Genomic DNA, 16521 nt, shown 5'->3' with positions numbered 1-16521 from the left:
GGAACATAAACCTTTAATATAATGTGACATTCATTTGTGATTGCGCTGTACTAACACACTGCTCCTCTGTCTCCATGTTTGTGCAGGTGAGGTCTGTCACAAGTCCTACACACAGTTCTCAAACCTGTGTCGTCACAAGCGCATGCACGCAGATTGCCGCACACAGATCAAGTGCAAAGACTGTGGGCAGATGTTCAGCACGACATCGTCCCTCAATAAGCACCGGCGCTTCTGTGAGGGGAAGAACCATTTCACTGCCGGGGGCTTGTTTGCCCAGGGCATGCCCTTGCCTGGTGCCCCTGGTTTGGACAAATCCGCCCTGGCCATGGGCCACAGCAGTGCTGGACTGGCTGACTACTTTGGTGCGAGCCGTCACCATGGTGGGCTCACCTTCCCTGCAGCTCCTGCATTTCCCTTCAGTTTTCCTGGCCTGTTCCCATCTGGACTGTACCACCGGCCTCCTCTCATTCCAGCCACCACCTCCCCAGTACGACAGCCGCACCACACACCAGGGTCAGGGCCAGAGCTGCTCCCCTCCAGCCCTGGGGCTCAAGACTCTCAAGAGCTTCTCAAGGCTCTGCGTAAAGACGGAGGCTCTCCTCGTACCCAGATGACTCCTGCTGATTTTCACACCTCAACAAAGCGAATCAAGCCAAGTGACCAATCAGAGAGTAGCGATCTGGATGATGTGAGCACTCCTAGTGGCAGTGACCTGGAGAGCACATCGGGCTCTGAGCTGGAGAGTGACATGGACAGTGAGAGGGAGCGTGGGGCTGCCCGGGAGAATGGTAAAGTGTCCAAACGTAAGGCCAGTGAGGGAAGCTCCCACAGTCCAAAACTGGTTAGCAATAGTGCTGCTAAAGATTTCCCGGGCCCCTCTTTGATGCCCTCCTCGCTGGACGAGCACACAGCCGTCACAGGGGCTGTCAACGATTCTATCAAGGCTATAGCCTCTATTGCAGAGAAGTACTTTGGTTCAACGGGACTAGCTGGCCTCCAGGACAAGAAAGTGGGCTCTCTGCCCTACCCCTCAATGTTCCCACTGCCTTTCTTCCCTGGATTTTCTCCTCCAGTTTACCCATTCCAAGATAAAGACCTCAAACCTCCAGGCCTGAAGGGTCAGCCCCAGTCTCCTGGGGAAGACTCCAAAAAGGTCAAAACAGAGTCACCTTTTGACCTCACGACCAAGCGCAAGGAGGAGAAGTGTGAGGTGCTAGTCCCCTCCAAACCAGAGTCCTCACAGACCAACCAGGACCAGCCTCTAGACCTGAGCCTGGGGCCGCGGGCACGAGGACGCAGCGGGAAAGAAGAGGAGACCAAGAAGACTTATGATGAAGGCAAGGCTGTGCTGGATGTCCCCAAAGCTGACACCTCTTTACAGCACGCCCGACCCACTCCCTTCTTCATGGACCCAATCTACAGGTATGGCCTTAACTCAACAGTCACAACCTCTCCTTGTCATTAATTTCTCTCATGGACCCTATATGCAGTTCAGTGTGTGTTAAGAGCTGATAGAAATGTCCCATTAGCAGGGTTGAGAAGAGGAGAATGAGTGATCCATTTGAGACGCTGAAGGACAAGTACATGCGGCCAGCTCCAGGGTTCCTCTTCCATCCCCAGGTGAGCCTCTCTCTCATTGAAGATTGTACAATTACAGAGTATGTGTGTGCAATTATGATTAATACGAATATAAACTGAGTATACTTTGTCATTTTATGACTTGCTCGTCCACATTCGCTGGTCATTCCATAGTTCTAAGTTTTACGACAACATAACCAGTCTAGATATTACACATTTCTCTCTATAGGGAGCAGTAACTCAGAATGGCTTTTCAGAGTTGACCATACAGCATTAATGGGTATTACTATGTGGCTCCGGTCTTTGCCTGTTAAGACCATTGGCGCTATGTAAAACAGATGTGGCAGCAAGAAAGGGGTACAGTGTGGCATGTCTTCACATCATGTGTCTATGATTGTAATGTAAAAAAATGACACGCTTTTAAAGCCCTATTATCTGCCCCCGGTTGGCTGTCGTGTTTTGAGCTAAGTAGCGTGTGCTCAAGTGTCTGTGCTATGAAGTGTTGCATTGACGTTCATTTGTCCACTCTTAGCCTGCGGGTGAGAACGGTTCATAGGGAAAGTGAAAACACCACTTTCTCAAGCGTACCAATCTTTTTTTTTCGTTCTTTCTTTCTCTGGTCGTTTCAGGTCTGGTTTTTACAGGCTGTTTCATTTGTCTGATTTATGTCCCTTGTCCAGACTGCCGCATGGGTCCGGGCCGGCAGCAGCCACATGGCCATCCCACAGGCCTTAATGAGGTGTCCTATCAGTAGAAACACTAACAGAGTGCTTAGGCCATCTTTATGACTTTATGATGTCTGGACACACAAATCATTCCCAGAAACAGCAAGAGCAGACCAGACCAGACCGGGGCCCCTTCTCTTAGTATAGGGGTTCACTTGACTCAGTTTTGGAGAATCGAAAAGTAGGCTACGAACTTTTTTTTTCATAAACTTGTGATTCAGCTCTTTATTTCCTGGCAGGAGGTTTTACTGCCAAGCTATACCGGCTAAGATTACATAGAGGAATCACATTTGTAGCCGGTTATAATGAGTTTATTGAACATTAGGAAGTGTTGGGAGCTATTATAGGCAACCATAATTCTGCAGATACCCGGCTCATTGCTCATATAGAGCTAATAATGCAGACCAGAATCTACCCGAAAACGCATATGTGTCCAATCAAAAGGTGTTGATTCATTGGCTACTTCCTCGTCCTGACTGCCTCCTCTGTCCCTCTGTCTCCTCCCCTCAGTTTCGCTTGCCAGATCAGAGGACTTGGGTAAGTTCCTCTTTATGACACAAATCTGTACCTGTATCCCACATAATGCATGGGCAAGATAAGAACTAGCACCACCCTTCCATCCGCATGGCTTGTATAGTGAACTTTTGGTGATAATGAGAGTTCTCCAGTTTATGTGTGTTCAAAAGTGTATAAATATATTCATATACTTTTCATTCTGCATGGCTTCAGCTATTCTGGTTGTGTGCGCCAACTTGCGAAACTTTTGCTGTTTCCTGACGTCATCGTGCAAAAGCAGTATAATGAGATTTTTGTTAGCTTAGTTGAAAAAAGCTATGAAAATGTTATGTTTAATTTCAACGTGCAGTAGTTTTGTGTGCACTCAAATTTATAAACACTACACAAGTTTGAGAAAGGGCAGTCTGCTCAAGTTTGCAGGTGATTTTTGATTATTTAAAACAAAAAAATCATTTTCACGATCACGCAAACGTCATTTCTTTATCATTTTCGGGCACTAAATCTTAGTTAAAACATCAAATTTAACTTTAAATGTAAACTCCTAGCAGCCAACGCACATGTTCTGACCAGTTCGTGACCACAATTGTATATAGTTTTTATCTCTGATTTGAATTCTTAGAAACAATTAGGCGAAATGTGATCTAAAAAATGCCATTCTTGTTTGAGTGTGAATGATGTCTAGATTGGCTCGATTTCAACCCGTTTTGGGACTAATTAGGCCACATCCTCTACTCCCTTCTCATAAAAGCCTTTTGATGGGGATTTCCACTTATCCTACTTCATGTTGTCTATCTCCACCGTTAAACATTGCTTATTTGTAGAACAACCATGCGCTCCTTCAAATTGGCATGGCGGAGCTGCCGAGTGGTAGGCTGCTTTCTATCAGCGCTGGGGTAACAGTCTCTCTGGGACACTGGCGGGGTGGGGTGGGGGTGCGGGGTGGGCTGCGGGGTGGGTTATGGGGGGCCCGGTTCCTCCCCTCCAAACATCTGGTTCCCGATAAAGATCAACAATTGAGAATGCATCCCGCTAATTAAGGCCCTCGCAGCATCACTGACATCTGAAGATAGCCAATCAACAGCCGGTCCCAGTGCGGCGCTATAGCAACAAGCAAGTTCACAGACACAGCGCCCGAGGGGGGGGACTGAAGGGGGGGCAAATGTGGGTGTGGGGGGTCCATCTACAAAAGGCCATATAAAAGCTTTGAAAAATGACTTGAAATTGTTTAAGTGTAACATTGTGCAGGGCAAACACTGGATAATGACCCTGATTCATCGTCTCATAAAAACACAGGGGTTTTTGAAGTGTGATCCGCAGCAGGCTGATAACCGCATTCATATAAATAATGAACAGAGTTTATATAAAAATCATTTACCGCTACAAAAGCCATTGGAGGTTTTATGGATGCTTAATTGTTTGACAGCACCTTGAGAGACTTCCATTAGAAATCCACAACTTTTACTGCTGAGGTAAAAAAATAGTCAATACCAGCGGCAGGTCCAGACTAAACTGACTCAGAGTGTGTTTGAGTTTTAAAGAGGAGTTCCATTAAGTGTCATTATATGTCCCGCCTTAAATGAGAGTGCAAAACTTTTAAATGAGTTTGCCATGCACCCTTTTGCACCCATGTAGACCTGGGCCTGCTTGATACAGTGTAAATGTGTCCTTACTAAATAATAAAAAATCCTCTTGATCATATTTTAGAAAAAAAAGTGCTTGAAGTTTGTTTGTTTTTTTTGTTTGTTTTTTTTCTTGCATATATTATTAATACACTGTAAATTTGTGCATGGAGAGATGAAAATATTTATTTCATTGCTCTAAAATGCATTGAGAACTAGACCTGTCATGATAACACATTTTGAACAGTGATATATTGCCACAGAGATATACTGAGATAAATGATAATACTGAAAATACTACTTGCCACTGACACAATAACATAAAGTAAGATTATGCCAGTAAATAAATTTAAAATATACAAAATCATTAAAAAACATCAGCTGCTACAAGTCAGTAGTAGAATGAACCAATAATTAGCCATAGAAGTTACTTTTTGAACCGTCAACAGCTCAATGTTTACAAAAAAAAAAAAAAAAAAAATGTCCCCACTTTTGCAAAGAAACTATACACATGATAAATATGACACTTATGATTTACGAGATTTAAGATTTATGAACTTAGACATGAAGAAATTTACTGTAACAATATAACAACAATTTATGACCATTTTGATATCACTCTTTTGAATATAGTCTTTTTGCATACTTTTGAGTTGTCTTTCCACCTCAAAACATAAACGTGCGGTAGAGTAAAATAATTACTAACCAACTTCATCCAAAATGCCACTACTTTAAGTACAGCCATTGTCCGACTGAAGAATCTTATCAGTCCCTCAATCCACCTGACAACTTTAGCACACTAACTCTCCCCAGATTTATCCCCTCACTCAACGCTCGCCCCGACAATATTCACAGTGCACATCGAAGAGAAATATGAAAGCTTTTCTCTCCCTCTTTCCCGTAACCACTTCTTCATACATCCTCCCTCCCTCTCTCCCCCCGTCCCACCCCTCTTTGGACCTGCCTTGCGTTTGATTCATGGCGTGCGGCATTGCCATATTCATAATCAAACGGACCCGACACTCCACATCCTCCCTCTGCAAGAACTTTACACTCTGCACGTCAATCCTAATCACGAGCTCCCAACAGCCTAACCTGCCGCTATGCATTACAACACTCTTTATTCATCCCTCTCTCCTTTCTTAGCGCCCTTCTCTCCTCCCTTGTCTTATAAGATGCTCCTTCTCTATTTCTCAGATGTTGGACAGACGGAGATGGAAAGTCAGGGTAGAAGGCCTGGATCAGAATTGATTTGTTGTTGAAATTTGAATAAGAAATGGGTGTAGAAATTCAGGGCCTGGACAAATAATGCAAAGTTACGTTGGTTAGAACCAGAGAGAATAAGTAAATTGTGTTGAAATGAGGAGGGGAGGGTGATATATGACAAAATTGCATATAATTTTTCCATAGTCTAACATGGTTTACTTTCTATTTCATTGATTATGTTCTAGAAGGCACTTAAAGCTTCTTGTAATAGTTCAGACTTCATCACTGGTGGAAGGTAACAAAGTACAAGTAATAAAGTATTGTAATTAAGCAGAATTTTTAGGTATCTGTACTTTACTTAAGTCAATTTTGCAGTGGATAGTTTTTACTTTTACATCATTACATTTGAGAGCAGGTATCTGTACTTTCTACTCCTTTACATTTTTGAACTGGCCTGAAAAGTAAAAAGTACTTTGCATATGATTTGAAGCGTTATTTTTACCGTGTTCGTAGTAACATCCTGACTAAACTTTTCGAGTTTAAGCAAATAAAATTCATATGAAAGATTAAGAAATTGATTTGTATTGTTACTGTCAACCAAAATATGTATTTTTTTTTAATCAGTATCACTACATTTACACTTTAACTTTAACACTTGGGTGCAATATGTTTACTTTTTAGTGCTTTTACTTAAGTTGATTTAATTCATGTGATACTTTTACTTCAGTAACAACATTGACTACTTAATCCAGTACTGCACTTCACTGTGATTGGTCAGTTACTTAGAGCATGCAGAGACTGACCAATAAGAGGAGTGAGGTGGGTTACAAAAACAACTTTTTTTTTTTTTTTTTAATTTTTTTTTTTTTTTTAGCAAAGATATTAAACAGAAAAGTTGAGACTGTGAGACACTTTGAATATTTCGTATAAAGTACATAAATGGTAAAAAATCAGAAATGCAATAAATGGGAGATTATGATACATTTGACTAGACATTGGTGTTATGGTCATGTGAAGAAGATTGATAGGCTGAAGAGGAGTATTTTCTGCTGTGGTAAAATTAGGGTATGGCTTGAAATGTGATTGTAGGAGATAGCGATAGCAATTTTACAGGTTATGCATACAAAAAAGAAAAAAGTACAAGTGGTGCTGTAGGTATTCAAAGGGTACTTCATTTCAAAATCATTTGCGTTATTTTTTGAGCCGATATTGGGGTCTGATTTTGTTTATTTTCCCCAAATTTTCTCATTTAACTTACTACAAACTCACCCAGTTGGACAAAACAAAATATTGGCCTGTGTTATCGATTTAAGGCTGATAGCCGATACGCTAAAAAGTCAAAATATCGATGTATCTCTAATAGGAACTCAAAACGTGCGGACAGGCTAACATGCAGAAGCCTACTGGGATCCTCTCTCTCTTTCTCTACACCCCTCCACTTCCCTAACTACCCCCCACTCATCCCTCCCTCCCTCTCCCCTGTCCCGCCCCGCCCCTCTCAGCGCAGCGATATCATTATTACCCGTGTCTGGCCCTTGATCAGTAATGTCAACATCTTTCATATTGACGAATGTGCTGTCTGGCTGCATTGTGCACGGAATGGTTTACAGCCCCGCCAGTGGACATGAATCACTCCTCTGCCACACACACATGCACGCACACACACACACACACACATAGCCTACATATATAGCTACACATGCACTGGTTAGGGGAAAAAAGGAAAAGACATGCTCTACGTTACATTACGAAAACATTCTTCACCCATATATTTTCGCCAAAGGGAATGAATCAAACTTGGCCACTGCTGTGTCAATCTGATATTGACATGTCTTAGGCTGTGAGCAGTTTTGTGTATAGTAAATGCATATGTAGATAGATCTGGGGCAAAACATCTTTTCTGTGGTAAGAATCATGAGCTTGTACATGGTTCCTGCCAAATAAAGAATAAATTAATCATCAACGGAGAGAGAGTGCGTTCATGGGAATGGTTTTGAGAGGTTGCTGTTGAGAGGCAAAGTTGGCAGTTGACTGTAGCCAAGACAAGTCAGGTCTTCCTTTTGCATTCATGCTTCAGCTCTACGTACATTTTGGTCAATTAAGTCTCGTCTTTTCAAACTTGGAAGTAAATTGTTTAATGTAATGTCAGTTACTGCTGCAATCCAACTCGCACTGAGCGCTCTAATGGAGAACAGAGTCATCGGAACAGAGGGTGCAAAATCATCAAACAAGTAATTAAATGTATCACATATGTTATTCCTTTATTGGAATTCTAGCTTGTATCACTTATTTTTTATTGACACAAATCTCTTAAAGGGGTTGTACAGATATTTTTCTGATTTTGTCAGCACAGATAGATTGTAAAAGTGATTCTTATAGGGTCAAAATGAGAGCAATGTGTCACCAATCGTTTTTATCGTCAGCAAACCAGGATGTAAGGCTAGTGCGCTGTTAGCATACTAGTTAGCTTTGTTTCCATTGGTTCACTTTGGAGCAAATTGGTGCTTCAACCATACTGCTCTGTTTAAGGGCTCCAAAGTGGACCCTGGAGGGTTCTAGGTCCCATGGGAGTCTGCGGACGGTACAGTTTGGCTCCAGGCGTGGTCAAAATGACGACACAGATAAATGGATAAGAGAGAACACAGACTCACGTAAAAACAAGATGGCAGACAAAATATAAACAGATAGTAATTATGAGTATAATTCAAATATGATTTAGATTTTTATTTATTAAGAAAACAGTTGTAATGTTTGGGTGGCGTCAGTTGCTCACGTAGCAGAGCCCCATCCCTGGAGCCGTGCTTGGGGCATGGAAACACATCTCGGCTGGAGGGAGCCGCACCAAACAAACCTGCTCCAAGGCGGTCTCAAGCGAACCGTGCCAATGGAAAAAAAAGTTGTTGTTGTTGTTAGGATTAGCGTGGCGGCAAAACTCCGCTTTAGTCTCTTAGAAACGTTTCGAGGTGAATAATTAGGATGCTTAAATGAGCTAGGAAAGTGAGGAATAAGTGTGGACCGCTGCAAACCTGGTTCTGTTTTTCATGTTTTTAAGAGCCTCTAATCAAGTATAAAGCCTTTAATGGAACAGATGATAATAATTATGCTAATGATGCTAATTATGCTAATTACGCTGGTTTTATTAGAAAATCCCACTCCATCAAAAAAGAAAAAAAACAAACTAAAAACACCAAAACAAAAAAGCATTAATAAAGAACAACAATATCCTGTGTGCATTTTTTGTTTTTTGTTTTTGCAATAATAACAAAGTGGTGTAACATATCTTTGTGTTTCTGTCTCCTCAGATGTCTGCGATTGAAAACATGGCGGAGAAGTTGGAGACGTTCGGTTCTCTAAAGCCGGACACTGGCGACCTGCTGCGTTCTGTGCCCTCCATGTTTGACTTCAGAGCTCCGCCCACTGCCCTCCCCGAGACACTGCTAAGAAAGGGCAAGGAGCGCTACACCTGCAGGTACGACGCCACCATACTTTCCTGCTCTGGAGCTGCAGGGAATACAAGAAAGAGCCAGTTTAGTAGGGATTTCAATGGTTCACATTTGTGATATGGTAGTTTTCTTATTCATGTGATATTGGTTAAAATTGTAGAGCTTTTTTCTATTCAAACTAAATTGGTTTCTTTTAATCCACATGCTATCAAACATAGATCAACATAGACCTGACAAAATGAATCTCAACTTTTGCCTTGTCACTTCAAAAAAAAAAAATTGATATAAAAAAAAAAAGTTTACATTATTTTGTGTTTTTATGCAGATATTGCGGCAAAATCTTCCCCCGCTCTGCCAACCTGACCCGCCACCTCCGGACCCACACAGGAGAGCAACCCTATCGGTAACACCCCCAATTCTATATCACCATTTTCCCATCATTCCATTGTATACCACAGTACATCTACCCTGCTCATCTGTTCACAGCACATGCAGCTTTTCCCAGGCAAATCCTGTCCACAGTTAGCGCATAGTTTGTGTATGTTTTCTCATGCTGTAAAAGACTGGAATAATTAAGTCATTTGGTTGGTGAGCAATGGTGTCCGTCGCCGCGGTGACAGGAGAGGGGTGGGGGGGCACGCGGGGCGGCGAGGGAGGGGAGGAAGCGGGGTGAGGGATGGGGTTGATGAGGGGCGCGGGCTGATGTCCAGTCCAACAGCTGTGGCCTTTGCTCTTCTATGGACCAAACCAGGACAGTTATAAAAAGCACACAATACCAACTGTATTTATATATATTCAGAATTGTCAGTAGTATACCTCGGGCATTTTGTCCAAAAACATTAGCGACATGGGTGTATTTGAATAGCTTTGACAGAGTCCCCACCTTGTATAAAGGCTTGTATCACAACAAATGTAATGTGATGGTATTGAGGTTATAGTGGAAGAATGTAATAAGCCCTGCCTATGATCATTTGAGACAATTCAGCGGAAAGTCTGATGGCCAACAAAAACTGGTTTGGAGGCCACATTTGGTCCTCGGGCCATAGTTTGCACACCCTTATAAGCTGTAAAATTCTGGCCCACCAATTTACAGAATTCATACATTAACACTATTTGATGGTTTCCTATTGGAGGACTTAGTACCAGCCCCTCCTTTGGGTCTTCTCTGAACATCTATAGCGCACATGTCCAACACACTTTTTGTATTTGCTCACATTCTGATTATGAACAAACCTTGGCTGGTCCCCTCACACTTCGGAGTCTCTAAGCCAGTGGAATGTTGGCTGGACCGTGCGGGAGGCTTGTCGACCACAGGGGAGGCCAACCAAAGACCCCAGCTTCCACTGCCCCTGCCCGATAGCCCGTTCTCCCCTCACTGGCCTGGCATACCATTAAAGACCTACCCTTTTTATTGTAATTTTTTTGTCAAGATAACCGAGGGGGTTCCTAAGGGAGGGCCAAACGTGCAAGCTAATTCCAGCAGAAGAAACGATGTAATGTTCTCGTATAATTTTGCATGGAGAAACTTGGCAGCGGGGTCTAATTTCGCGTGCTTGTTTAGTGAGAGAAGAATGCACTTTTATTGCTCTGGCTGCAGATAAGAGGCAGAGCTGGTCTACCTAAAACAGGCTACTCCATCACGTGGCCTGGGACTGCTGGGACTGTCTATGTGAGTGGATGTACATTATGTGGACCATTATGTTTCCTATAGAACGCACAGGCGCATTTATTACATTGTACAGCTGCCAGGGCACTTAGCTGTTGGTAGGGCTGCGTAGTGTAAGTGTCAGAAGGGAGCGACAGCAAGTGGCAGCGGCTGAGAAACTTATAAACAAACACTTTTGGAGTGAATTCGGGCAGTTTTGGAGTGGTGTGTTGGGCTTGTGTTCTGTATGTTCCACGCCATTCATAAAGTTGTAAAAAGGTCAGTGGTCACATTTTTATATAGCACTTTTCCACATCAAGGAACCACTCACTCACCCATTCTCACACCAGTGTACTCAAGAGCAGGATTCAAACCACCAACCTTCAGCTCAGTGGACAATCACTCTACCACCTGAGCTACTGGAAATGTGTCTTGTTGGAAAACCAGACTCTTTCCTTCCTCAGTACAGTTGTCCCACCAACAAGGAAGGAATGTCTTGGTTGTTTTTAAATTGTAGAATTCCCCCAGGTATGAGCAGGAGAAAAAAATGGAACACAAAAAACACAAATGATGAAACTATTTTTAACAATAAAAATCTCCTCTTTTATAAAAAATCAATTACTTTCTCCACCTATCATTAAAGGTGCATTGTGTAAATAGTTCTATTCTGGCCATACTTGGTGGAATCATCTGTTTGTCTCCATAGATAAGTTTATTGCTATACTGTGACATATTCCAGGCAAAGTGATAACATCTCCAAGGCGACAGGCAGGTTGCTGGGTCTCTACCTGAAAGTCTATCCATAGGTTTTAGTCACATTACCTGTTTTGAAGAAGTTTTAGAAGAATTTTATCCATTCAAATGATATAATATTCAGATCTGAATGGTTAATTGCTTTGGCATAGGTCTTCGCCCAAGCATAGAATGTAGTGATGAAATATGAGACCAAACAATTCTGAAGTTCAGTACAGAAATAGTTCCCAAACAGCACAACTCAAAACCAAATCAGAACCAACATTTCTAACTCCTACACCGTCTTGTCTTGCAGGTGTAAGTACTGTGACCGCTCCTTTAGCATCTCGTCCAACCTCCAGAGACACATCCGTAACATCCACAACAAGGAGAAGCCCTTCAAATGTAATCTGTGTGACCGCTGCTTCGGCCAGCAGACCAACCTGGACCGACACCTCAAGAAGCACGAGAACGGGAACCTCTCAGGTACGAGGAAATTCTGTTGCTATAGTCACTGTCTAGGGCCGTATTTACTACACTGACTTAGATAAATGACGGATGGAGCAATCGTTTTGGGGGTCAAAATTTATCATGGGTATTTTTTTTTTTAAGTTTTGTTGTTTTTCTGTACTGCAATGATTTGAACTATAGAAGCTTGAATAAACAACTTGTATAACTCATTATACAGGCAAACAAACTACTAAAGTGTTTCATTCTGCAGTGTATTTATTGCATTTAGATGGTAGTTTTGTTTACAATAGGGTTTTTATTACCTGCTTTAGGGTTATTGCGTCAGTGGTATAAAGTGGTCAATATTGTTCTCCATTGGAATATTTTCTGTAGAGGTGCTGCACTTCAAAATTTTTCAACTTTCTGGTCCTAACAGTGTACGCATGGAATCCACTAAGCAACACTTGATGTACTGCAGGGTCAGTATACCTAATTCCAATGATGATAAATCTCTCTAATAGCAAAAATAATTCTTGAGTTTTGCCGGTTAGCATTCCCTGATGGATATGTTTAATATTTGACAGGTGGATTCAAGCCAAATGCAACTCAGCTTTTTATCTTCTGACTAGCTTAAAAATTCCAAAATGAAAGACGATTATTTGTCAAAAGTTAAGCCAAGTCAGAACTGGACGAATCAGGAGTTTAAGAGTTTTTTTTTTTTCAAGATACCAATATAGAATAGTTTTACCGATTGTTGGCTACCACCTATGCACAGATCCTTCACAATATCTTTTTAATTAGCTACACCACCTTGTCAGCGCTCGATGTAGTTTGATCTCAGAAGCTAAGCAGGGATGGGCTTGGTTAGAACTTGGGAACATGGGAGAACCTTGGGAATACCCGGTGCCACAGTGGGGTTCTATCTGTGTCCCTAGGCAAGACTTGACCCATCTTGCCTAGTATAAGTGTGAGCAAGTGATTGGTGAAATGTTAAGCACTTTGGATGTCTTGAAAGGCACCATATAAATCTAGTGTTAATCCTAATCCTTTTACTAACAGCTGTACCCGATCCCCTCTCCTGTGTAGGCACTGCCATGTCCTCCCCTCAGTCTGAATTAGACAGTGGAAGCGCCATACTGGACGACAAAGAAGACTCCTACTTCAACGAGATCCGAAACTTCATCAGCAATGCAGGGCACAACCAAACGTCTCCAGACCCATCCGAGGAAGGGTGAGTCTCCTCTAGTGTTGCTCTAATAACCCCTAGTAATAAACATGTGCAGTCCAAAAAGCTCTCATTACGGTAAATAGCAAGTAATAGCATTTGTATGGCTGGGAAGTGAACTCTTGCACCATGACGCAGGGCCTGGATGGTGAGATACTAAGTCAGTTTTTATGGCCCATTTAGATTTTACGTAGCACACCACCCAGCCGGGTTCATCAAGTACAGCATAGATGCTGGAAAAGGAGGAAAGTAATCACACTGCTCGGTCAATCGGTTTTACTGCAAAACTCACACTAACTATTTGAGGTGTAAAGAATTTTGTTTATTGGCAGTAATGAACTGTTCAGGCAGAATATGGTGTAGTATGTAGTCTTCTTTAACAAATTTTACTATTATTGTGCTTGAACTGATCAAAAAAATAAATATATGTAAAGATAAACTAAAATTTACATTACATAATATGCATTTTTGTATTTCTGTAAAATATGTATTATTATTATTTATTTATTTATTTATTTATTTATTTATTTATTTATTTATTTATTTATTTATTTATTTATTATTATTATTATTATTATTATTATTATTATTATTATTATTATTATTATTATTATTATTATTATTATTATTATTATTATTATTATTATATGAAATGTGAAGTATTTAAGTTTTTGCTTTTTCCAGAATCAATACTTTTTGGTACCTCAGTCTATATTGATATATCAGTAGTTTGGTATTGATCTGTCCATCACTATACAATACGATTACTACTACAACTACTGTTTCAGCAGTCACCACTTTGGCTACTGATACAGTGAATTAAGTATTGATTTAAAATGCATAAAAATAATAATAAAACAATATAATAAAAACACATTTGTGCTGAGAACCAAAGTATTTAATGTGAAAAAAATCATAAAAATCTAAATAGTTTTGGAGTAAAACAATCCTATGTAAACACTATACACACGTTATTTAAATAATTTCTCAAAGTTTTGATACCACTCCAGAGATGCTTGGGCCTTTGGATATGTTTTGAGTACCTCCCTGTGGTGTGATGGGGGGGCAATTTTCTGATAGAGATCTAGCAGACTGCAAAGTATGATTGTTGATGATGAGGAGGAGAGAGAGAAAACCAGAAAGAGAGAGAAAAAAAGAGGGCAAGAAGAAGTAGCATAGTTAGCCTTTAGCACATCTGGTAACAACATGTGTGCCTTACAGGAAGAGGGTAGAGGAGGAGGGGTCAGGGGTCGCACCGTGTTTCCTTTCAAAGTGCCTGGCTCCTGACGACTCCTGATAGATACTTTATCCCCAGCAAATTACCACGTTTGAAAGCGTAATTAGCGAATCTGTTTTCTTAATCACCCAAGCTCTCACACTCAGCCTCTGGAGCCTGTCTTCGGCCTAGGCTTAGCACAAACAGCACTCTGTCAACCCCTGCTCGCCATCCCCGCGAGACTACAACATTATCAGCGGCAGACAGAAGGGAAACAAATATGAAACATGAGAGTGGATAGGCCAAACTTGAAGTAATCTTCCGTTGTATCCTCAAGCAAGACACCTTACCCACTGTGCCTGTTTGGATTTGTTTGAGTGATGGGATTGGTGATTGGATGAAACATTTAGGTTGTTGACACTTTTTGAAGATTAGAGAGGTTCAACATTAGGGGTTCTCCAAAAGCTGGCATCACAACACAAAGAAATGGGTCCAGGAAGTAGCGTTTATGAATTTGTTTGAAGATTCTGCAGTAGATTCTGGAACTAACATTGTTTATTTGGATTAGGTGTTATTCATAATGGTGCATTTGATTTAAATTGCGCTTTTCAAGTCTCCCAAAGCACGAGTGTGAATGGTGTCTTGCCTAAGGTGCAACAGAATGTACTAGCCCCATTGTGACACCTGGGATTCCCAATGGTTAGCGGTGGACAGTGGGGCGAGTATGACATGGGTTTGTTCCTTTGGTGCCTGTTCCAAATGGAGAAAGGAGATCAGGGAAGCACATCTGTAAAATTAATATTTGCAGCACTGCAGGCCAATACAACTTATTTCCATGTTTCATTACATGGTGTACTCTTTTGACCGCTTCGTCCGTCACATCTTCTTATTTCTGTGTGCTATCTTTGAGGCCTTTGTGCAAGAAGTGACATTTTTCTTAGCTGACGACAGACGACCCAAAGCATAATTAGAGAATCAGTCTTAATGTGGTTCCAGATGATTTACCAAAAGTGGGTTTCCTGTGGCGCGGAGAAGCCAGGGATAGATTAGGCCGTTTGGATAGCCTCACTGCTCTCACTGACAGAAGAGAGGAATGGGGCCGGTTGGCAGAGTTCTCATAATTCTGCACCAAATGGGCCTGTCAGCTAAATATTTTGCCTATTAGATGAATCTGAGATAGAAGGAAAATAAACAAGGCGGGAGACAGAGCACTCCGGCTAAGTGCTCCAAGAATCAGAGCCGCGGTGCCCAGACGGCCTCAAGAGCCACGATGACAAACGGGATTCCTGCTCTGCTCGCTCCCAGCTGCAGGCCTCATATTCACTACCATATACAACATATAGAACACATTCTTTTGGATTCCATAATTAAAGTACAGATTTGGAAAGGTCACAAAATTATGGAATAAATTGGTCAAACTTAAACTTACATAGTACACCTGTAACCAATACATATGCATACATACATTTTACAGTTGTTAATAATAGTAAAAAACAAAAACAAAACTCATATTAGTGTTGACTTATTGCCGTATGAGTATTGCAGATTTCTAGAGGAGTATTTCATATAGCATTTAATGTTCTCTTGTACTGACCAACTATGTCTATTTTTTGTAGGCTGAATGGTGGTCCATTCGAAGAAGAGAAACCTCTGATGTCCAGCCACGGATCACATGACCTAGAGGACGAGGAAGCAGAAGACCTGGGTGCAGAGGAAGATGAGGGCGAGGAGCCTAAAGAGTCTCCAAGGAAACCTGACAGCCAATCACCTCGCGGGAACCTCAGTGATGACGGCGCTCAGGAGGAAATGAACTTCAGTCAGAGCGATGACCTGAACCTCAACTGCAAAACCTCACCACGGAGGTAGAGATTTATTTTAATGCCACAAACTGATGTAAGCCTAGGTTATATATATAGATCAGTTGTTTATATCTGTGTTGTCCTGCAGGTATAAAGAGGAACCAGAGGAATGTGAGAGTGCGTTCTCTGCCCTGGAGCACATGCATCATTTCTCTGACCTGAGGAAGCTGGAGGAAAGCGAACTGAGTGAGGGAGACGAGGATGAAGGCTCGTTCAGCTCTCCAACCCTCTCTGAGGCTGTCAAGCAGCCCCTGTTTAGGAAGTCAAAGTCTCAGGTACACACATTTACATACAGGAATAGTGATGT

At 41.7% G+C, this 16521-nt stretch overlaps 1 protein-coding gene across 12 annotated transcripts in view; it reads left to right on the top strand.

Annotated features, from left to right (window-relative positions):
• Window positions 1–16521, top strand: part of mecom (MDS1 and EVI1 complex locus) — a 165621-nt gene that overhangs the window by 147116 nt on the left and 1984 nt on the right. For 4 of the 12 annotated variants that reach the window (XM_033976732.2, XM_033976730.2, XM_033976735.2 and 1 more), the window contains exons 9-17: window positions 87–1422; window positions 1530–1620; window positions 2814–2840; window positions 8947–9113; window positions 9413–9490; window positions 11781–11950; window positions 13001–13145; window positions 15972–16217; window positions 16303–16489. In XM_033976732.2, coding sequence (XP_033832623.1) covers window positions 87–1422; window positions 1530–1620; window positions 2814–2840; window positions 8947–9113; window positions 9413–9490; window positions 11781–11950; window positions 13001–13145; window positions 15972–16217; window positions 16303–16489 — 2447 coding nt within the window. The remainder of the gene's footprint in view (window positions 1–86; window positions 1423–1529; window positions 1621–2813; window positions 2841–8946; window positions 9114–9412; window positions 9491–11780; window positions 11951–13000; window positions 13146–15971; window positions 16218–16302; window positions 16490–16521) is intronic. The other 8 variants (XM_033976731.2, XM_033976737.2, XM_033976734.2 and 5 more) reach the window with 3 other exon arrangements.

The sequence above is a fragment of the Periophthalmus magnuspinnatus genome, chromosome 13, assembly GCF_009829125.3.
Source record: "Periophthalmus magnuspinnatus isolate fPerMag1 chromosome 13, fPerMag1.2.pri, whole genome shotgun sequence".
NCBI classification, from domain to species: domain Eukaryota; kingdom Metazoa; phylum Chordata; class Actinopteri; order Gobiiformes; family Gobiidae; genus Periophthalmus; species Periophthalmus magnuspinnatus.
Note: the sequence above shows the minus strand (reverse complement) of the source record. Positions and strands in the feature narration are given on the sequence as shown.